The sequence below is a fragment of the Atractosteus spatula genome, chromosome 7, assembly GCF_055471065.1.
Source record: "Atractosteus spatula isolate fAtrSpa1 chromosome 7, fAtrSpa1.hap1, whole genome shotgun sequence".
Classification (NCBI taxonomy): domain Eukaryota; kingdom Metazoa; phylum Chordata; class Actinopteri; order Semionotiformes; family Lepisosteidae; genus Atractosteus; species Atractosteus spatula.
This window is the reverse complement of record NC_142712.1, coordinates 59,986,359-60,010,887: the sequence shown is the minus strand read 5'-3', so window position 1 is coordinate 60,010,887 and position 24,529 is coordinate 59,986,359. Positions and strand designations below refer to the sequence as shown.

The window sequence follows — 24,529 nt, the reverse complement described above, 5'->3', positions numbered from 1 at the left end:
GTCCTGTAGCCTGTCCATCTCCTGGTTTCTCTGTGGCATGCAAGAGTGGACAGAATTTGATTTGATGGACATGTTGTAACCATGTCCACATTGTACATAAGGCTTATATTTATAGGCAGGAAAATCTGAAGACACTTTAAGAGGAAAGCATTTACAAGGCGTTTCCAGTGCAGGAAAAGAACTGTTGCAGTATATTCACTTTCACTGGAATTAGAAATCATATGAACAGGATGTCTACGTGTCTATTATCTGCCACATATTCTGCATAAAATGCAAAAATAGTTTCAAAGAACTCCTGCTAGTTGAATGTGAGAGCAAAGATATCACATTAAGCCACTGAACCTCATTTACATAGCCCTGTCAAATCTGTTAATTATTAAAAATGTTTGACGGTTTGGGAAGTGTCACCGCCAGAACACTTTCGTAGTGTCACTGCAGACATTCAGTTGTCAGAGTAATGTGTTATAAAAGGCTTTTATAATATCATAAAAATGAAGCCTAAACGTGCTAATTAAATTTTACTAGCCGTGCACTTGCACTTTTAATTGTTAATAAATAGCAATTAAATCTTCATAAGTATTTAATGGAGGTATGCGTAACAACCACAACCATTTCATGCTTATTTGACTTTAATGTACTATGTAATGAGAATTAATGGGCCAAACATCAACAAGTGATTCTTGCAAAATGAACTGAAATAATGTCCTATTTAAAACAATTACTTGTGCCACACGTTGTTTAGTTGATGCTGTTATACAAGGTGACTCACAGAGGTAAGTCACTTTGTTTTTTACATTATAGTTCTCGTTTCTTGGGAACAGCTGGTTTCAGTTGTAGCAACCTGAGTGCAGTATCTTGCTTGCTCATGGGTAAAGCAGCAGTCTCCTACCTCAAATGTGAGCCCATAACCCTCTTTGTTTTCAGCCCTAACACCTAGTCTACATTGCTATATCCAGTTGCTTAATCTTGATGCCCAGAGATGAAAACCACAAGCCTGCTTTCCAGATCTTTTATGAAGGAAAGATCATTGCTGTCTAAGACAAAACTCAAGTACAGTAATCAAATTCACAGCTCTTATTCAAAAGCATGTGATTTAGGTGGCAGCTCATTCATGTCAGGTGTTCCTTCTGAATAATCAGACACAGTATAGTGTCCAAAATCTGTTTCTGAAGGGCTGTATCCTGTAGCTTTAACCCAACACCTAAAGACTTGAAAAATCTGTGATGCCCAAGTAATTACTAAGCATAAAATACATTCTTAACAAAAACAAAAGAACCGTAAGTAAATGTTTGTCATTTTTGTTCTAACAGCAGGGTTAGTGCTATTGTAATATGTCTTTTATTCCTCTTCAGAAGAGAAATTTCTACAATGCCAATCTGAAAATAACAGTACTTCTTTGATTGTTTATGAAACTATTGAGGGTTGAATTAACTGGGTTTCACATCAAAGATTCGACTCCATTCCTTCACAGACAAAATATGATTCACATAATTAAAATTAGTTTTAATTACATAGAGTACAGCACAAAAACACACAGACCCTTGACTTATACATAAAGAATGTCTCAAAATGAGATCAGAACAACTCTCGTAATAAATTTTTAAGGCTTTTTTCTATAGAAAGTATTAACTGTTGTATTTGCTGAGAGCACAACTGGGGCAGGAGGCTCACCGACTTGAAGTTCATTTCTTCTGCAGCTGCTCAATCATTTCAGGAACAGCCTAGGAGTAAAACACAAACCTCCGTTCAAGATGTCTGAGTATTAAATGCAAAGAGCTAACCAAGAAAGGTGTGTAAAAGAGATGCAGCAACAGTGAGTTTAAATATATATATATATTCAAATATATAGACGTAGATAAAATAAAACTCGTTTTGATAACAAAAGGGATCTGCGGTGTGTATGCTTCACCTGTCGGTTTAAACAGTTATTTGAGAATCAGTCATGGTTTAACCCACAGCTACCAGCTCACAGCTCTGCCTGCTATTAATACCCTACACTTTTACAGAGTTTTACTAAAAGACTAGGGCTCGTCACACATCACAGACCTGGTGAATAAGTAATGACATACAGCTGAACTGCTCCAAAGAAAAAAAAAGGCATTGCTCCTTCTTTTACAGCAAACAAAGAACTTGCTACCCAAGTCTGTGCCAAATCTCTGGCACTCTGTCCAACTGTGCCACTTCTGTCAAAGCCGGGGCCCAGACTCAGTTTGGCAGGCACTGTAACTTAGAACAGCACTATAAAACCCAGCTAGGCATGTAAACAGTTTGGTGGAAGGTAACAGAAAATAAACTTGAAAATAACACCAGTCGCTTGTGTTTAACTATCAATTACCATTTCCCATTCAAGGGGCTAATGCTTCTCCCACAGCAGAAGGCTCCCGGATGAAATCTCCACCGATGAATTCAGGATTTCAATAATTTAACAGATCTGCATTTCCATTAGGTGGAATAATGCATCGTACAAAATTTATTAGGAAAATAGTGTACATGTTGTTTCTTCCGACTGTCGCTTTGTCTCTTGGTTATTGAAATGCCTTTGTGTTTACTGCCCAAACCTCAGCCTTCAGCTCAGGAACAGTATTAAATGTTGGCAGCTCTCTCAGTCATTTCCCTCTGTGGCTTCGCTGTGCCAGTCGGTCTTCAGAACAAGCGAACAGTCTTGGAACAACAGATGCCTGCTCATCTGAACATGCTTTCCATATTAAATCAAACTTTCTCTAAATTAAAACGATGGAAATATATTATTATAAAGACCATTACCTGTGTTTTTTGTTACATAAAACATAACATAAATAACCGTTTTAATTGTTAAGAGTTTTTGCATGTAAACATTCAGCAATAGTCTTTATAAGGATAGATGTACAGTACTACTTAATCACCTATTGTATTACATTGATTATTATTTCACAAATCGCAACATGGAATAAACCCAACAGGCTTTCAGACTTTAGACACTGCCTGGAGTATACTGTATTACTGGTTGCATGTAAGGTCTGTTTTTATCTAGTGTTTTTTGTAAAACAATTTGAAAGAAAAAAACTCATCCGGGAATTACTAGCCTGCAAAGCTACAGTGGAGTTACGGTATAGCATAGCAAGTTCAGGAAGAAAAGTTTTAAAATATAAAAAAAAATGTTTACATACATTTTCTTTTAATTAGAAAATTATTTCAAGCCTCACAAATTGAATTTGTCATAAACCTCTGGGCAATAGCATGTTAAGTTCTTTGGGCGCAAACCTCATTTTCAATATGAACCTTATAATTAATAACTATTCTTCCGCCTAATGTTTAATGTGCATTGGATTAATGAAATATAGGTTAATCCAGTTCCTTGTGTGTGTATGTAGGTAGGAGGTAATGTATGAGATCACTGCTACAGTGCAGGATTGCTTGGGTGAGCTGGGATATAAAAAATGTAGAAGGATGTACTTCTTGTCATGATCTGAGAAAGGGCTGGCTGCATTAGCAATGACCATTAGGCATAGGGTTTAATATTTAATATTCAAAATAATTAATTAATACTCACTCACAAGGGTTTAGAATACACAGATTAACATTAATAGATAAAGCTAATTGTAGAGGTTGCACGAATTTAAAGATGAAGTCAATATCAAAGAGGTGAAAAGAATATAATTTTAAATGGAAAAAAGCTACGCCTTCCAACAGCTTAACCAGCAGTTCAAGGCAGGTGCTGTGCTTCCTGATTTGATCAACACTCCTGTAGTTAACATTCAGACTCCACCCAGTCTCTTCTCAACTCATTTAAATCTTTGCTGCGTTATGCCTGTCTTAACCCTGAGGACGTGACCAATTAATTAATGATGAACTGGCACAGGTGGGAAGGACAGTATCAGACACTTCCATGACATAAACCTGAGTTAGGGCAGGTGCGAAACCTGGAAACTAGCTCAAAGACGAGGCCAGTTACAAACCCTGTCCAAATTCTGAATCGTCTGAAAGTGGGTCCTAAGAATCAATTAGAAACCATTGAAGAACAGCTCCGGTGAAATGAGAAGCAGGAGAGGCAGGAATACTTCAGGACCTCTTGCCTACACCACCACGACAAGCAGCTCTCTCAATATTTAAGATAACTTTGCAATACACTGGAAGGCTGAGTGTTCACAGATGCCGTCAATTCTCAGCTTTTTAGAGAAACAGCACTATACTAAAAAATATTTTTCAACCTCATGTTCGTTTTCCAGTCAGAGGCTGTGTTTTAGTCACAACCATATTCCTTTACCAATCTGAGTTCAAAATATGCTGGTTCACATGCCTTTTCCAAAAAATGAGTGATCTTCCACACAAATGTATTTTCCTATCTCTGTCCCACCCAATCTCTAGCAACCTTCCTCTCACCTCTCTGCTCAGCTGCAGACTGGTATGTCTTCAATAGCTGAAGCAGGTGCTTTCCAGGTGTGTCAGATTCACTTGATTGCTCACTCTACTCCAAAGGCTTGTAGTTTTTTAACCTTCAAGCTGCCTCCCCATAGGTCCATGTCCTTTAACTTAGTAATAGTAATATAGCCAGGTTCTATTACCCAGCTCCTTTCGATGTAACACTTGTTAATATATCATCAAGTATTTCTTCTAGAAATAATTTCCTGTCTCATGGGTCAGGTCCTATGAAAGCTTGGACTTACCTGCATACTGAAAACTACAAGCCAGGCTATTAGTGGTGGCTTTTTACTATAATCCTGCTGCCCAAACTGCACTTGTCATCAAGCTCAAGTTTGTAATAATTCAATTGGCAAGCTGAGGGGAATTTCTCATTTTACCTGGATCTATTTCTATAAGCATAGCTAACCACTTCCCACTTCTAAGAGTATATGGCCACCTTATATTCTTCTTTACACTTAAAACTTCTCAAGAATATGCAACAATATTCCAAACGTCTAACATTATATTTAACGTAAAGTACCTTCTTTCCACTATATCAAAACTAAACTGATAAGCAACAGCAAAACTGTTCAGTTCCTTAAATGCTTAAATTCCTTAAAGCGCTTCCAACTGAACAACCATGAAAATCATTAAGAAAACTGTCCGTGATGAAAAAATCTACATATTCATACATCATCAGAAAGCTGCCTATTCCTGGTAAGTGATGAGACAATCTGAAGTCTGTCCTGGATGAACTCAATGACAAACACTTTTGTTACTAAGTAACATACTGTACATACAACAATCAAGAGCCAAACAGTCCCATTAACACCTTAAGAGGGGCAAGAAAAACACGCGTGTTAGAAATGTGAACTAGTTACAGGCGGTCAATATTTGAGAAGCTGAGGCACTTTGGAAGAGCAATACCAGCATTTGTTTCTTGTAACGATTTAGCAGCAACGTCAAAAACCAGACCCACCTCTGGAGCAGAAATCCAGCAGGACCTATATTTTATCCGTCTGTCTAAGCCAGGTTAGGCTTAAAAGAAAATTATTCAAATATCTATGGCCACTTTTTCAAAATATATAATTCTAAATAAAAGCTACGTATTTTTCATCCTGTACAAAGGAGGGGAAAATGCATATCTGTACTGTCTCCCTAGTCAGAAACGAGCCTGGTTTCTAGTTCCACACTCGCTGCTGAATTAGTGCTGAGCCGACTCATAAATGTTAAGGCGCTTTAGATCTGACAATTTCCCTCACGTTTCTTTCCACTTTACCCGTCATAACTGCCGATGCCACATCGAAAAAGTTACTGAAATTTTAAATGCTGTCATGAATTAGAAATAACAGTAATTTTGGTGCAGGCCTGCACTTAGTTCTGAACAGTGAGTTAGTGCCAGGAGTACGAACTCAGGTTTCTATTCTACCAATAGTACAGTTGATGAGGGTGTCTGTTTGGAACATTCCTTCAGTCTGTGTTTCATTTTAGAAGAAAAAATCATAATTTTAAAACTAGAGTAGAAATAATAACAAAATAAGAGCACTGCTTTTATTATGATCTACTTAGTATATAGCTTCTGGAGTGGGGATATGTAACAATCTTACCTTGAAAAGATCAGCAACTAAGCCATAGTCAGCAACTTGGAAGATAGGGGCTTCTGGGTCTTTATTAATTGCAACAATTGTCTGAAAATACAAGATTATACAAGATTCATTTTTCTCCTGCATATAGACAGCAGCTAAGAGAAATGCATTTTACATTAAATTGATAGGAAATTACAGTTAAGACCATGAGATGTACTGTACACCAAGGGCCTATGTTTGTGATACTGACAAATTGTCAGTATGGCCACTGTAATAAAAAACAGCCTAGATACAACAAGACACAATATTAAGATTTAGCACCACTATGTACATTTCTTCCTTAACATTTATCAGGCTTTATAAAAAAAATATTTTATTCATTGTTACATTAAAAATACATAATGCTCCAAACGTACTTTTCTAACAAACTTAAAAACCCTATTATTTTCCTCTAAAACACATCATAAAAAAGGGAAACGAAGGAAATGAGTTATGTATGTTTTATTAAAAATGTTTAGAACACGCTGAGCAAGAACAGTCACTGCTAAAAAACTGAAACATGATTAACATAATAGTATATATATATACTTGATGCCTTTGTTCAACACTAGAGACAAATGTTTACTTGAGGTGAATGTGGCATAAAACTTCCTCTCTCTGCATGATCCCCTTCTGAAACCCACGGCCTTATTACCACAGTGTTATAAGACCCTGGTCATGATATTACAAATACGTCCCACTCAGAACATTCTTTCAAGAGCCTCTGAAGCAAGAGAAAAATACAAATAAATTATACATAGTTCTTTAAAAAGCTTCTCAGGTTCCCTTTTAAAACATACTTCTTAAGTGCACGGATATCCCAATGAAGATAACTCGCATGGCAAAAGAAGTTCACTCAGGAGACTGTTGCCATGGCTACACAGGAATTTTTACATTTCACATTTACATAAAACTGTTTTCTTCTAGGAGTGTGGAAGTAGCTTCTCCTCCATTACTTATTTTAAAAGTGGGTCACAGCAGTGACAAGAGGAGAAAGAAATAATATAAATCTGAGTAGGCTGGATTTGAACTCCAGACACAATAACTACATAGTTCCCAGTTAGGAGACATTTATCCAAGTGCACGTTTAAAGTAATTATTAAACAAGGCTTTGGGCATTTCCACCGCCACAAATAAAAAGGAAAATGTACATTTTCACATCTTTCACTCTTTTATATCCGAGCTCCGTCTGTACCTATGATTCCTCCTTGTACGTTTGAAAATGCTTATGTTCATAATAATTGTCTCAAAATGTGTTCTTTATATTCTGAAAAACAACACAAATGTCAGCTAAACAATATAAGGAAGTGAAAGCATATTAATATATGAAAATGCACACCTGCTTCTTCAATAACCTGTGTCTATGGAGGAAATTAATCATGTTTATATTGTGTGTATTCTGCTAAATTGTTCAAATATAGTTCAATATTAGTATGTAGAAAGCATTTCACCTTCCCTGACTTGCAACCAAGAGTAATTAAGCTTAACAAGCAGAGTACAGCAACATTTTCTTTTTTAAATCCAATGCTTTTTTTTTGCAGCTTAGAAATACAACAGAATGTTTAAGAAATAACTTTCAGAACAAGCCTGCATGCACATTTAATCTGCCAGCTAAGGCTCCTAAGAACTGAAGGCAAAAATCTGTCACACAAGTAACAAAAGTTTGCAATCAGACATGGATGCTCTGGGCGCTCTAGATTAAACCTGTTTAAAGTTTCATTGCCTTTCTGCGGCATTTCCACATAGTGGCACCTCTGCAGAAATGTCAGAGGCATCCTTAATTCCATGGCATGCAGGACCCATAATTGAAATTCTACATTGTCATGCATGAATTCATGTGTCAGACGGTGAAATTAGCAAACATATTTGATGGGGTTCAACAAACAGACCAGAAATAAGGCTTTCTTCTAAAATGCCTGCAAATTTATGCTTGTGACGGGTTTATTTAACACACCATCTGTAGCAGGCTGTTTAGATCTTGACACAGCAAGCGCACACATTTCCATACACTACTATATATAATTGGTTGCTCTTAAAACAATATATAGAAAATGTGCAGCATATTTCACATGCCATCAGAACATATAATCAGTATTTAAGAATATGAAAAATTGTTCTTATGAAGTGTTTTTCTCACTATGAAATTCATGATCTGTTTAAAAACAGGGGCAGTTATGCTTATTAGTTAAACTCATTCTATCCATAACATTTTTATTTCAAGGTTTTGAGATGGGTATAATTAATTTCTCTATTATTCTCTCCTACAATTTTAAAACACACTGTTCTTTAACCGTTCAAAAGACTTATTAAAATAGCTGAATGCTTGAAGACATACCTTGCTGTCCTTCATGCCCGCAAGATGCTGAATAGCTCCAGATATGCCAACAGCGATGTACAGCTCCTGTAGATTAAAGTGCCAATACAAGAGCAAATCTCAGTATCCACAGTATTCAAACAAGCTTGAAGACATAAAAAAACAATTGGTTAACCAGGTCATAGTCCTTTTTAAAATCTATTTTTGTGCATTGCACACAGTCTAGCTATAAACAGCCCTCTACAAACACACATTTGAGAACTGATTTGAACATTTCTGTTTCAGCGTCAGAGCGTGCCAAAGCAAGGAGACCGTTCAGGAGTGAACTCCAACAACAATGATCCAGTTCAAGAACATTAAAGGTGTGCAGAGGTGGCCTGTGTAGTTTCACGAGGAGACCTGTGCTGGCCTCATTTGGTTTTATGTTTCTGGACTGGTCAGGAACACAGCACCAATATATTTTGTTCCATGTAATGCAAGCATACCGGTACAGCAGAATGGGTGGGGAGATCACGACCACACACACACACTATCCAGGCTAGACTGCATGGCCAAGCCAGAGGACATCTGGCAGGCTGGTGGCTATTAATACCTGGTTCTGTTAGTGTGATTAAAATAGGTTTGATTGGGACACTGTTGAGCTTTTTTAGATGATCTTCTGTTCTAAATGATTCTGTTACAATGCCAGCAGAACCGCACACTCTCCAGCCATTGTGACTCTTCATCTAGATACTCCTACGCTAGCCTTAATCCTGTAGTTGCTATATTCCCTGGTAAGATTACTGAATTCCCATATACTGTAGATATCAGACTTTAGAGTCTTAACATTACAAGCAAAGGAGAGAAACTACACTTGCAGACATTCAGACAACCGATCCAGCAAATGGAAAGTCAGCCCAATTGTCCCACTGTGGTTCTCGGACACTGCTGCACAGAGTTATTTCACGGACACTGGTTGAGTACTGAGTCTAAAGAGAAGCGACAGGGCTGCCTTTCTGTCTGCACAACACAGCAGGAAACACATTTGATCATTTTTTTTATCAAATAGTGTTTATCAAAACTGAACAAAATTTTAGTTTTTTTAAAAAACACATTTTTTCTCTCCCACTGTATGGAAACGCACAATCAGAAAGACTCTTCACCAAACAGTTCAGCGTGACCTAAATCAACATGGATTCAAGGAGCATTAAGTGGGTAGTAATTACCAGTACCTGAGGCATCCTCAAGGCATCTATATGACAAATAAATCAGTTGTTCTTAAGAAGGGGGTAAAGGCAGGAAATTCTACAAAGAGCATTTTGTAGACAATTGTTTAATTATAACCAAAGTTTTTAGCTGTTACAATCCTGTTCAGTGGTTATTAAACTGCCTTTGGGAACCAGACAGAGTGCAATAAGGAAAATAAACTATCACACGATGCTTTTTCTTGCTTCACTACATTCACTTTTTCAGCTCTCTCGCAGTTACGCCCTTTAAGAATAAACCTTGATTTTCTTTGAAGCTCAGAACAGGGGTCCAAACAGAGTCCCTAATCTAGACTTTTTTTCTAAGACTGGGCTTCTGGAAGAGACCATTTATGGAAATATGAATGTATGGTAATGATGTCATACTAACCATTACAAGCAATAAAAAGCTAATCAGTTTATGAAAAATAAGCAGTCCTTAAAAGCAAGCACACACGCAATGTTTTTTTCTTTCCTTGAAATGAATGTGATAACGTGTTTTACGACAATTGGTACACATAAAAGCAAGTTTTTACATATAACACCTGCAAAGGATAAAAACGGATAAAAATAGAAGAGGAAATCTACCACTGTGGAACAATAACCATGCTGTTACAATCAACGTTGTAACAAACATTACTACCACGCAAAGCAGCAATAATGCCTGGTATCTGGCAAGATCACCCTTTTCGACCCCATGTGTGGAGCAGTGGCCCTGCAGGTGCAAAAGCGATACTGCACATCACCCAGATGGGGACATTTCAGCTTTGGATGAAGTGGGTCCCCTCCTGGGCTTGGGGATCCTTTGGGGTTAAAAGTGCTTCATAAATTCAACACAGCAATTACTAATTTTAGCCATCATTACATATCAGTAAAAAATAAATAACATGGTCACGCACTTTGGATGTAATCAAAAACTCAAAAAAAGGTTTCCCATCTAATGAACAATTTGACCATATATTTTATTGGTGTTGCCAAGACTTTGAAGCCTTAGTACAGAATATTATTGTCATAAGATAAAGTTTTGTCTCAATGAAAAAAAAATAAACAAAATACACCTGTACCTCTTTTTGGAATGTAATTCCATTATTTCTCATGGGGAAAAAATTACAATCCATTCTGGACCCCTAAAATGTTACCCCTTTTTTTACTTTTGTCACCAGAAAATGACAAAAGAAACAGTAACATCCATACTGTGGTTTGTGCTTTCAGTAATCAAAAACACTGCGTACACTGCATTCCTAAGTAACAGTAACCAGTCCGTAGGCTCTGTGCAGGCTCTCACCCATACAAGTCAGTGGAAATGGTACACTCGATATGAAACAAGTCGTATGACGCCTTCCTCTTCACTCTCTACATTTGAAGGAGGTTTATAAATATACAACTTCCTTGTAGTTTCAAAGTTGGCTTTCGTTATTCGAACTGTGTGCAACAATTCACATGCTTTGTAGTATTCAATGTTCATAAGAAGAACATAGAAGGAGGTACGGGTGTAAATTTTTTGTACAAGTTGGCATAAATCATGAACTTTAAACCTTTTCTCAACAGTGACAAATTCAACAGCCTTTGACTAAACAATCCCTCATTTCCAGTTTATACCAGAATTGGTAAAAATGGAACAAACGTTTTAAAATAAGCAGGTGGCAAATATATATATATACAACTGTATTTATCATTAGGACTTGTTTCACATCAGCTGTATTTCAGTAGCAAAAGCATACTTTTGTTTGAGACACACATTTGTCTGTAGAATAGTTTGTAAAATGTCTGCACAAAAGTTAATGATTAGTGTTGCAAGAGGTCTGTAAGCACCAAACTAGACCAAATGAAAACTACACAATAGCCAAATGTCACATTGAAATTAACCCAATTCACTCATTATAGTTTTGAAATTACAAGCTACCTGGTAACAGAAGCTAAACAAGTTTAAGCAATCCTATAAAACAGTGATCCAAAATTATATATATATACATAATATAATAAAATGTTTTCATACGATAAAAATAATGAATAAAATCCACATGTGTCACTAATTCCATGTTTTAAGTACAAATTTATACCAAACTTAAAATTTAAACCAACTCTATTCTGAGCCCTAACAGGCTGGCATGTCCAGAATGTCCAAAACAAAACTCAGCATGTCTCAGAAAGGCTTGCCCTAAGACAAGGATGCTACAAGTCTAAAACTACCCAAGTACACAGCAACTCCGACCAGCTCTAATCCTCTTCACTTCAGGAAGCTTTTCAAGGGCTTTGATCAGGCAGGCCGTGTAATTACTCTTAAGAAGAGCGCTTAGGGTGTCTGCCAGAGTGCGGGGCCCAGCAGCATTTCCATTTTCTCTCCTGGGAGCACCACATCAATTGCTTTCAGCTAAATGCACTCACATATGAATATTTTAGTACAATTTAATGTTTCTGCACCAGCCCCTGAGGAGCAGAGCATCAATTTGTGAACACAGTTCTCCTGGAGTTAAAAGCCAGGCCGGATAATACAGTATGAAAGGGGCTGTCAATCTAGTGCTTTTTGCGAGCTGGGGGCGAGGGGGGGGGGAACTAGCCTGGTCCCCAGCTGCATGGAAACAGCTCTCCAAAGTTTTCCACTTCAGTCTACTTCTGGACAGACCTTCATTTCAAAATATATACAGAGGGAAAGGAGAGAGAAACAAATGGCCAGACAATTTGCCAAGCTTGGTCAGTTTTCCCTAAGCTATTATCATCTGCCGTCTAGTATCCTTCTCCCTCACAGCTGCTGAGGGAGCAGCAACTGCACCTGCCGGCCTGGTGATAAAATACCCCAAAGTGATGCAAACATCCACCCCTTCACACATGCCATCTCCCCCCAGGTGTCAGAAGACAAGGGGTTTACAAGCCGCCAGCTCGCAGGTATGTGAACACTGATGTCTACAAAGGAACAACACACCGCTGACACCACGCCCCATGCTCAGCATTCCCGAGACCCGCGCTTTCCTTCAAAATGTCATCTTCTGCACCGCGCACCCCCCTCTGTGACTGCGAACAGGATGACAATACAAAAACAAATACGGGAATCCGCCGTTTTTTAAAGCAACACCTTATGAAGTATTTAGCTGCCGATGGTAAAAACGCATTTCCTACATCGCTTTCACCAACAGCATACTCACTTTACACACGAGGTGAGGGTGAGAAATCCCAGAATAAATCACACCAGCTTTGTCAGTAAATCCAGTCAATCCACTAAATGGAACAGTAGGGTACGTGTTACTGAAGATGGTTTATTTAACAGCCTTGTCCACAATCCCCTACTCTCCTACACCATAAGGAGATCCATCTCGTTGGTTTGTCAGTCTTTGAGAAATCACTTTCAAACTCCTGTCAAAGGCAGCCAAAATTCACGATGATTTTAATGTCTAACGTCCCCAGCAGCCAAGGCGCAGAATACTGATCCAGTCTGTTACAGATACGGTTTGAGCTAGGTTCCAAGCAGTGTTATATAAAACACTTTTTTAGTAGGTCTTGCCTTTGGTTTCTGACAAGTGACCGGTGTCTTTTGAACTAAGCAACTTTCACTACTTCCCTGAAAAAGATAAACATACTCATACAATTTTGCTCTTTTAGGCTTTTTTATTGACATAGAACTATAACTGCATCCCTGGTTTGAGACACTCCACTCAATTGTACACAGGCAACTAGATTGCTGAAATAAGAGCTGATATGGATCTTCTTCTCAGATGACAACCAGACTTGACGTACCATCGCTGGCTTTTAAAAACTATAAGGCTGTCTTAGACATTTTTATAAAATGAAGCAAGTTTGTAACAGCAACTGCAATAATCCAAGACAAAATGGATTCCACAAACCAAACATCCCATAATGAATTTAACTCCTAATTAGACACATAAATTCACAGAAAATAAATGAAATAGCAGATATAACCAAAATGAACAGAGAACAACATGAGGTATAAAATGCAAATTGCATATTTTACCCATCATCAATCCTCAGATACATTTAATACACTAAGGAAAATGTGTTAAAGGAACAAATGGATGCAAAATAAAGATTAAAGCAGATAGTTTTCCCAGCCCTTTCAATGGATTTTTGATGAGGTGTTGCACTCTTCTTCAGACTGACATCTATTCCTGTAAAGGCCCTAATAAGTTAGTTAATGCTTTGGAGTATTCTACACAGAAAGAATACACGTCACGCATTTGTAAAATAAAACAAACGACAGACAGTTACACAGATAAGGCAAACCGGGGACTAGTTCCTTACCCAGCAATGCAGAAATGCCCTAAGGCAGCAATCAAAAATAAATATTAATTATTACGTGAATACTGCATTAACTCAGAAGAATTATGAATTATACATCCACAACATGGTTCCACTTTTATTATAATAATACAGAATACAATGCACGAGGACTTATTATTTTTTATATATTTTTCAGCTGATGGTTAATAAACCATCAGTTCAGGATTTTATTTTGCCCAGAAAATCAAAACAGAAGTTGCAATTAAATTCAAATACACACAGACAGCAAGCGAAAAAAACTAAAAACCTACAAAAGGTAACACTGGCAGCAATTTCCAGGACTGGGGGATGGGCAACACTTACTGTTCTTCAGTTAGACTCACTAATGGATATGGTAAATCATTTAGGACTTCAAATCAGCCATTAACTGAATTTCAGGTGGTTTAAGCTCCCTTAATGTGTGGGTAATGACAGCTGGGGTATCCCAGTTGAACAGGATAATGGAAAATTAACCTTTTTAAGCTTATTCAATTTGAAACCCTAAAATAATTTAGATTTCCGGAAGTATAACTCAAGAAGCTTGAAAATAGTGTAAAATATTTTTGCTCACGGTTGGACAGATTTGTAATGTAGAAGCCTTGCCTGCTTATTGCTATACGCCACCTCATTCTGCCAGAGCATAAATTCAACTGCAGAGCTCTTTTTGCTGTATCAGAGCTCTTCCTGCAGCTCAGGGTGTCACACGTTAATAATCAGACATGTGAGAGGCTTCGTAAAGACATGAAACCAAGCCAGAAACAACAGTCTTGAACCAGCATACACTTGTTTAGATGAGGTAAGAGAGGAAACAGACTCCACTACACCCGCCTTTAACATTTCTTCACATTCTGATCATTAAAAAGATCTCAAGAACTGATTTTTTTAAACAAGTGTGATGCAGTCCCGATTAACCTTTTGTGCAACATTTATGACTTCTTGTGTTCATTAATATGGAAACATGTCACACCACAAAGTATGTGAATTATAAAAATGAATATAAATCATAACTTAAGTGGCATAATAAGCTAATATGCATTAAGAAACAGTTGTGAAAGCCCTATTTGCTGTAAAACAAAATCTTTGGAACTCAGTGGAAAGACAGTTGATTATATTAAGGAGTCAGGCCATGTGCTTGGAAGATTTTACACATTTCTGCAGTGATCTCAGTGGCCCATTTACACCAGACAGATGCTTGAAAAAGAACAATGTGTCAAACAACATCATTCTGTCATTCAGGAGAAAACACATGCTTGCACTTGCTGTCTGAAAGGATGTTCTTTGAAACATAAGATCTACACAAATCTTTATAAAAATATATGCAGGAAGTATACATTCTTTACATTGTGAATGTATCATTCTTACATGTAAAAAATAAACTGGACCTATTATTAGACAACAAATGTACAAAAACATTTACACACTAGTAGTAGCTCAGATGATCTAGCCTGTGCAGCTCTGTTCAGCTGCAAAGAGATTAACAAATTCTCCTTATATATTACTTTAAATCAGGAGAGCATATCCAGCATGAATATCTTTCAGTCATCATCAGTTGCTTAATCAAAACTTATTACAATATCCACATGATTCCAGCTCTCAAGCACAGATTTTACTTCTGTGGTCTAAAGTTTCTGCGTGCAGACAATCTCTCAGATCTGCATGGAGGAGTGATCGTACCTATAAAGTTGTACTTCTTGGTAACTGGTCTTCAATTACTTCCATAACTAAAAAAGTATATTGATAACACTTTTTAGTCTCTTAAATAATTTACAAGAAAAGCATTTACACAGGGAAAACAGAAAAGGTCACGAAGCATTTATCAGACAAAAGGACAGATACATCACATCAGATGGAACACAGTCTTTTCAACAAGAGATGGATTTCAGTAAGGCAAGTTATGCATTATCCAGCAATCAGCACTGACACTTCTTTAACTGTCCGTTTTATTTAATTAGCCGCAGCACTGCACACGGTCTGAAACATGGAGGCATAATGCCCCTTTCTCTATACAGACCATTCTTCAAATGACAGATGAAACCCAGAAACACGAGAGTGCTGTGTTTTCTATAAACACACCAAGACACATTCAAGACTGTTTATCTATTTTGTTTCTTTTAAAAAAATCAATAAAATTATTCCTACGTATTGTATATGATGCTTGAACTAGCTACTCCATTCTTTGGAGACAGCGGGGGGAAAAAAATCAATAGATATTCTGCACAAAGAGAAAGAAGCCGGAGCTTTAGTTTTGTTTGTGGGCCACACTACTTCCACCTAGCAGTCAGTTAATTGATAAGCCCTCACCCTCACGCCTGCAATATTGCTCAGGTAGATTTATAACTGTCTTTATAAATGTGTAAACGATCTGTGCAACATTCCAAGAATGCAAGTTCAGTCCCTGCGAGTTCTTGTCAGGTTCGGAGCTTTCTAAGGAGCTTGCAAACCTTCTTGTAATTATTTGCGATTATCTGAAAAACAATGCTAGTTGTAGAGGTTTTGAGACCTTATGGACACTACAAAAGACGTAAAGAACAATGATACCAGGTGTGATGAAGGGTCCTGGCTTGATACGTTATCCCTTTAAATAGGACTATTGCAAAGTCTAATGTAAAGTCACTAGTGGTCATGGAATAAAACTGCCAAATACCATTCATTTATACAAAACTATGTGCTAGGTTATTTCACTGCAGTGTTTAATTGAGACTAGCTTTATTGCACCAAGTCTGGTTGGTTTTTCTCCCCATGACAACAGACTTTTCCATTTCGGCTTTATTACAGTCATTTAGTTCATGCCTTCCACATAAACACATTACTGTGAGCCTGCATCAATCACTCAGAAACACTACCCATGGCAAAAAAGTAGGTCTTAATTTTGTTTTACAAGACACGGCAAACAACGGCTAACATTCACGTACATTACAGTGCATAATATCACAAGAAAGAGACATTTATGCACTTGTCACTATATAAAACTTTACTACTTACAGGTGCCACAATTTTTCCGGTCTGTCCAACCTGCATGTCATTGGGAACAAAGCCAGCATCAACAGCAGCTCTTGAAGCTCCCACTGCACAGAGAACACAATTTCACTTTTATTGCACAAAATTCATGTTGAAAAGCCACTCCACTCAATAGTGTGAAAGCTGCATCTGAAGTAAACCCAATAATCCCCAAGTCAAAAGGAAATACAATGCATATTTTAAAAAGAAACACTATTCAGTTATGCTCAGCATGTAGTATTTTAGCATGATGCACAACACAATTGACTTCTAAATAACCTCAGCTTGCTTGCTGCCTATGCTCTTCTGTTCACGATGCCTTAAGAGGTACCAGAGGTTTTTCTGTGCATACCTGCAGCATTCAATTTGTCAGCCAGGTCATATAGCAGCTTGAAGTTTTCTCCGCTCTTCAGCCCTCTCCCTAATTGAAACAAGCACAAAAACAGTTACAACACCTATGGTAAAAAAAACTGCTGAACTAGACCAGTCAACCATCCAACACGCGATACAACAATCCAGTGCAATCACCTTGAAAATACACTTAAATACTTACAAGATCACGCACTCAAGATCGTTTTGCTTTTCTTTAATAAGGGCCTCTGTCAATCGGTCAGAAGTGAACTGTGAAGCTCTTACCTCCAGACACCACCACCTTGGCACTGGTCAGCTCGGGGCGATCACTCTTACTCAGGTTCTGTTCCAGCCACTCCGACAGGCCCACAGCACCAGTGGGAGAAACTGGAGGACGAGCAAAGCATACAGCAATATCTCTATTACTACCCATTACTCATTCATGCCCAAACCACGACAGGCAAGATCCTTCCTCTTTCAGTGAACCCTTTGTCCTTAGAAGGTTGCGGTGAGTCAGAGCCTAACCCAGAAATCACAGGGCTCAAGGCCACACTACACCCCAGACGGGACACCAGTCCAGTGCAGGGCTCACACACAGGGGGCAATCAGGAGACACCAACTCAAATACCGTAGACAGCATGTCTTGGGACGTTAGAAGAAAAAAGGAAAACCCAGAAAAAAACAGCAAAAACCTGTTTAGAACACACAAACTCTGCACAGACAGTCAGATTCAATCCTAGGAACCTGGAGCTGTGAAGCAAAAGTACTACACACAGAACCAACTATATAATTTATATAATCATTTAATACTGAAAATTTAAATTATCTGAATAAATCTGGGCTAAAATGGTCCCAACAATTCTTGCACGCTTCAAAACTCTGGGGACAAAAACATCAGGCGCTCAACTTGACAGCATTTCTGTCCGTTGACTTACAGCAGTGGAATTAGATTTTAAAAGTCCCCCATGCAGAATCTATGACATTTCGACTAGATGTACATTAAATGTATAATTGACCATGATAGTTATCATTGGCAAAGCAGAGGTCCGTACCGAGCTCCAGGACGCGCCTGGCCAACATTTCAGAAATCACAGGATTGTGCTGTTTTTGATAGGCAAGATCGCAGTGGAAGATCACGGTTCATAAAAGGTTATGTCTGGACTGTCCTCACTGTCGACAAAGTGGATAAGTTCTAAATTATCCTCACTGAGCTGGACTGGGGGAGATGTGGTGGCCAGAAACCTTACCTTGTTCAGTAGCAGCACTGCCTCCAGACACAGACGCAGCTTCAAAGGAAGTCCCTCTGACAGTGAAGACCTTCACTTTCTCATTGCACTTCACAGTACTGAGAGCATTCCCTAGAACAACACCAAAAGGCAGGTCACACACTGCTCAACCCCTCTCTCACCAGGCACAGCTCCTGCAGTGAGCAGCTCAAGTACAATGGGCTTCGTGACTGTGTCATATTATACTTGGTTCAGAGCCTGGAAAGCATAACTATTATGGGAATTACTCATTGGCAAGTCTTTTACCGAATCGTTTCAAACTCATCATTTAAAAATGACAATGCTAAAATAAATCCAATTTGATAAGAAATTCTATCAATCCAAGCTCACAAGAATTTGTTTACTTTTTTTTTAAAGAAATGAGGGCAATAAGTACATTTATTTGACTACAGTATTGGATTGGCATGCTTATACTGCTAGGCCCATTCATGGAGTAACAGAAGAACGGATTGGGCTCTTCAGGTCAGTTTGTGAGTTACTTCAAATAAGAGCAATTTTAAATACTATATTTTTCATGTGGCAAAACAAGTTGTACTATATTTACAATATCAAATCTACTCTTTGATCCAGAAAGCACAGGTAAAAGCTTTCCCCTAAGCTTTATCTTAAAAAATCACCCTGCTTTTAGTCTATTTCCTAGTTCCTTTCCGATTGCTTTTCTGCTTAGTACACACCGTTGTTCAGGGTGACCTACAATACATACAAGAAATTTACTTTAGGAAAACAACACACATGTACATGAAACAAACAAACACAAATTTGCACAAAAGTGCAATCCTGAGCAGAATGAGAGAGCAATTTCAATTCAAATAATACTTAGAGTGGATACCAAGATGCGGTGGAGGCACATCTTCCAAATACTCAAGTGAACTGGAGCAATAAGTTAACATCAAAAGCTTTATTAACAGATATGACACAATCATTGTAACCAACAACTTAAAAAAGAACTGCAGTTCATTTCTTTCAAAAAGGGTTTCTGTGTACAAGAATTTGTAGTTCAGAGGATCCTTGCACGAAACTCATTGGAGCTTGAAGCCTCTCTTGTTCAGGCAGTGCCAAAGATTTGAGTGGCTAAGTTCACTGGATGCTATTTATATTTTATGACCTTACGAACACAGTGGAGATAATATTCAATATATGAGAAGTGCTAAATATTTCCTCTGGAAGAGATTTTGTCCAAAACGACAGCTGGGATCACTGTAGTCTGAACTTCCAAAGTCTGCCACCGCTGATCCCAAAAAGCAAGTCTAAACACTTTACAGTTTCCCTGGAGCGTAATACTAACTCCTAAAAGAGTAAAGTCCAGTGAGCCAGGGCTATTCAAGGCAGTAAGTTTCCGGTTTTCATAAACAAAATGGAAGCTTTTCCCAAAGTTCTGAACCTGTAACACTGTGTGGCAAACACCTGCACACTGCTCCCTTTTTCTCTGGATTCTTCACTCAAATGGTAGTTCTTAAGAATGCCAGTTTACATTATATTTAAAAACCTGAACACTTTGCTTGCAGTGCTGCAGGACATTTTGCTCATGGTAAAAGAAATTTCTGGCTACAGCTATGCTCTAAAGCAGTGATGCATATACGGTAATTACTGTATGACTGAAAACGAGCAGTACAACATACAGTATTTATTTTCTTTGCAAGGACAGACCCCCCCTACTGTGAACGTGAGTTTTATAGATCATACCAATCTTTTTTGGCACCCCTGAGGGCCTTATATTGCAATTATTTAACATTGACTTATTTTAATTTCTATGTACTCTTTGGTTTCTTGAAAATAAAATTAGAAAAAAGCATCAATATCTTAAGTCCGCTAAAACTAAACACTCACCAGCGTAGATTGTTCGAATAAAGGTGTCTGGAGATTTTATCTCAATGATATCGGAGATGGGGGCAACATCAAGTTTGGCAGCCACTCTTGGAAGAAGGTTCTGAAAAACACAAAAGCAGGAAGTGAATTAATGTACAGAAACATAATATAATCAGAAACAAAAAGCAGACTTTTTATGAAAATATCTGCATAAAATACCACTTGGAGAGTGCACTGAAAGTTTAAATTCAAGATACTTCCGCCACAGATTTGGCCCCAATCAGATGCAATTGCATTAAGCCGACACTAAAAATCAGAAACTGGATTAAAACAGCAGCCCTGGTACGTAAAAGGAAAGTTTTGTTTCAAACAAATTTCCGATTTCAGTCTGGTTTCAGCTTTGGGGAAAAAAAAGTCCTTCAGTGTAAACTATGCATTAGCTTTAACATGAAAATGAAGAGAGAGTAATTAAAAGTGGTCTTTGACAAATGATAACCCAAGCATTTTATTAATAAAATGAAATTGTATCCACCAGAAGAGGATGCATTATGTGAAATGCATTCAGCTATTCAGGGAAATAAAGACTAATATCCTGCTTCGGTCAATATGAGTCAGGTTATAATATACAAGATATTGTTTAATGCACTGTAATTCAATTTAAATACCATTAGATCAGCAAGTTGACAGTTCTGTTCCAGAATGACAGATTACAAAACTTGTAATTGAGGATAGTACTACACATATTGTGGATGCTTTCTTAGGAAAATTGAAATAAGCCCCTATCACAGACATACAAGGTGCATTTTTAAATATACAGGGACAGTAGACTGATTGAAGAAAAGCTTCCCATATTAATAGATGGAATCTTGGGGAAATTTGATCATTTTTTATTCAGATGCAGGACCTTCCCCATAAATCATCCTTAATAATTAATTTATACTCAAAATGTACACATTCCAGGCCTTCCTGGTAAACTTTATATAATTTACATATATTAAATACTCATCCATATCCAAAACTAAGACAATGGCCCCACAAAATATACTTTAGTTTCAGAAACTTCCAGTCTGAACGTAACATTCTCTGCAACCTAATGCTGTAAAGGAGGAGCACTGGGATCAGAGCAACCAAAAAAACTTGTGGACTAAATTCGTTACAAACAGCACCTGATTCAATTCCAGAATGCAGCTGTGTACAATAATGGCACAATAAACGGGTTTTGTACCTTTTTCAGGATGTAGCTTGAAAGGCTCATTGTACAAAAGGGGATATAGGAAGTGCTAAATGCACTAGACAAGTTCCACTTTTCTGAACCAGAGCTCACAGTGAAAAAAATCCAAATTCTGCAATAATGCTTCATCCCAAAATATCATATGCAATTCCATCACCCTGGCTTCTCAATACTGATGCAATTAGCAGCACAAGATGGAACTGCTCAGGAGAGATATACACAAATTAGTAAAACCAGGAAACAGTAGAAGGTAACTGTCCAAGAGGCTCTGTGATTTCGAGACTGACAGGTTTCCCTTACTTTTCCAAAAGCAGAAGCCCCAGCGCAGATGTGTGTGAAGCTGAACTGATTGTGGGTTGCCAGTATCAGGGGGGTCAGCTCCTCTGCAAAGAGAGACAATACAGTCACCTGGTTAACACAAATTTGAATTTACCAGTGCCAATTGAACTGATGAAAGATTATTGACATGTCTTTCTTGAGCACAGTGTAAAACTCATCAGTCAACTGTAGTGTTTTCTAAACAACATCTGTAACATGCCTACAGTGTATCTGTAATACACACGGCTGTTTCTGAAAAGAAACAGGAGTAATTTGCAAGCAGTGAAAGTCTTAAGAACTAGAAATTCACATGTAGAAAATTTACAGAAATGAAAGTTTTGCCATGAACATGTTTGTCCTTAGTAAAAATGGGTGTGTTGTGTGTGGTTTAATTAAGAACTCTTCAAAGATTGATACATGCTTGGCTTAAGGGTTTTGACACTTATGAGTCAACCACAGTGTATTACTCTGAGATTCAGGTTTTTTACATATCAGGTACGGGAAAGGTTTCACAGGTGTATTAACCAGAACACCTAGTTTTGATGTTATCTGATTAACAATGCACTAAGACTGAAATCAAAGTACTTGTTAATCCCTAACAATCAACCTGTAATAATAACAATAACAGTCCCCAAGTGAAGCGATATAAAACAAAATTACCTGGCAATAAACCTTTGTATGCATCATGCTGAGCCACCAAAATCTTTTTAACCCCCTGGACTTTACTTAGTTCTTCAGCAACCTATGGACAAAAATGCAAACTAAATTAATAAATGATGTATTAATCACCATATACACTGTCAGACAGATGGTTAATCTGCAGTCTACCTAACCTAATCACTTTTTTTTGACAATGCAGGATTGAGAATATAAATATAATACAAGAAGTTTTTTAATTCATTATAAAAATGTATGGTAAGGTACAGTTGTTAGACAAAATGTATCTAAAATATCACAGAGAAAATCAATGGGGAACCACTTTTGATGTTGATATGATAAGCAAATCCTTCTTTTTGTAGACAGGTTTTTATTCACTTAAATTTTGTAAAACAAAGAACTATAATCACATAGTTCTGTATAATAAAACAGCACCAGCTCATTCCCAACACCAAAACTGATGGTGTCCCCCTCCACATTTCCAGTCAAGAGAGAACTAAATAAGAGTAAATCAGCTACTGTATACAAGGATCCCTTTCTAAGGCAGGAACCAAACCAAGATGATTCCAAAGCCTCAGCACAACAACACCCTTCCCACAGCTTTGTTGCCAACCGAGAAATGTGTCTTCTCAGCTCAGTTCGAAAACAGAACCCACAGAAGGAAAGCACCAATATAATTGTATTTTTGTAGTTGTGCTGAAGGATGTGGTATGTGTACAGCAGTGTGTCAGAGTGTGTTTACCAGCAAACCCACAAAGTTAAAGTGTTATAGGTAACAAGCAGAGATGAGCCAAGACTTTCATGCAGAACTAACAAGGACGGTGACCCAGGGCTACCCTAAGTGCTCTTAGTATGGTGATCCTGTAACTTGACATGCCATGTAACCGTGACTTGGAGAAAACAGCCATCAAAACCATTTACCTTGGTACAGCTAGCTCCAGCAACCAAGCAGGAGACCTCCCCTCCCAGCTTGCTGGCAGCTGTGATGGCATTCAGCGTGATGGGTGTCAGCTTCTCATTGTTGTGCTCTGCCACTACCAAGGTACTCTGAAACCTCTGGAGGAGACTGGCCTGGAGAGAACAACACGTCAATCAACAACAGCTGTATTATTTCCCTGGTTCATCCTTAAGACATACTGTGAGCTACATTTCATTTAATGTCTAGGTGGAAAACTATAAATTCTTTTTTCCCCCACGAACTGGAAATGTGTCAGTGATGACAGGGTCGGTGAAACACATGTGCCGTGAACAAAGCGAAAATGAAGAATTATTCTGTGGAAAACGTCAATGCGCATTTCAATTCTTCTGGCTTTCGCAATCACACCTGTAGCCTGGACGTACGCAAAGACCAAAATGGGACTTGAATGCGTTTCGTAACTGTTTTGCAACGCTGCATACCTGCAGAACGAGCGATCTCTCTTCATGTCTTGCAAGTCCTAATCCACTCCTTAAATGCACACCTAAATACGATAACCAGTCGAATTCCCAGGGTAGACAAAGTTAAATACTTAGCGAACAAAGGAAATATTATAAGAAGCCTGTAGCCATCGATCAACGCGCACTGTCCCACAAGAGGACACCCAAAGTCTGACCTCTGTCCAATGCCCACCGAGCGCTTTTCGGCCAGCTGTTACAATTAAGGGCTCACGGTTACAGATCTCTTTCCGTTTCTTTCGCTGTCTGATACAGCTACTCACCACTTGTCTCACGTTTTGCTTGTTAACGACTTTGTACATGTTTTACGAGATCTTTTTGAACAGCAGCTAAAAGACTCCCACTCCAAGAGAGAATCTCTTCTATCGCGAGAAGAAAACAGCCTGCAAAGCGACGAGTGATTGGACCTACAGCAACTTCCGTTCAAATAAACTTTACTTGTACAACTTCGTCGCATCTTCCCAGACAATCCAGCTGTTTGCATAGTTGCAAAGAATGCAGCCTTGGAGTGGCCCGGTTGACAATGAAGACAATGTCGAAACAACTGTAAATATTTAAAAATGTCCAGAGTACGCTCAGTTTTATTTACAGCAGTCATCAAAACTGCGGCGTACTTCATACGTGTAAAATTGCTTACC

General features: G+C 38.1%; 1 protein-coding gene across 1 annotated transcript; it reads right to left on the bottom strand.

The window, feature by feature from the left end:
- Positions 1 to 1,482: 1,482 nt before the first annotated feature.
- On the bottom strand, positions 1,483 to 24,274 carry etfa (electron transfer flavoprotein subunit alpha). Its single transcript, XM_088920587.1, has 12 exons — positions 24,155 to 24,274; positions 23,379 to 23,528; positions 22,461 to 22,542; positions 21,783 to 21,865; positions 20,273 to 20,372; positions 18,407 to 18,517; positions 17,445 to 17,546; positions 17,161 to 17,229; positions 16,794 to 16,876; positions 8,341 to 8,406; positions 5,988 to 6,068; positions 1,483 to 1,721 (listed from the first exon to the last, which is right to left on the bottom strand). Exons 1-12 carry the CDS (start codon positions 24,191 to 24,193, stop codon positions 1,683 to 1,685), a joined length of 1,005 nt encoding a protein of 334 aa, XP_088776713.1. The 5' UTR covers positions 24,194 to 24,274; the 3' UTR covers positions 1,483 to 1,682.
- Between the last annotated feature and the right edge of the window lie 255 nt (positions 24,275 to 24,529).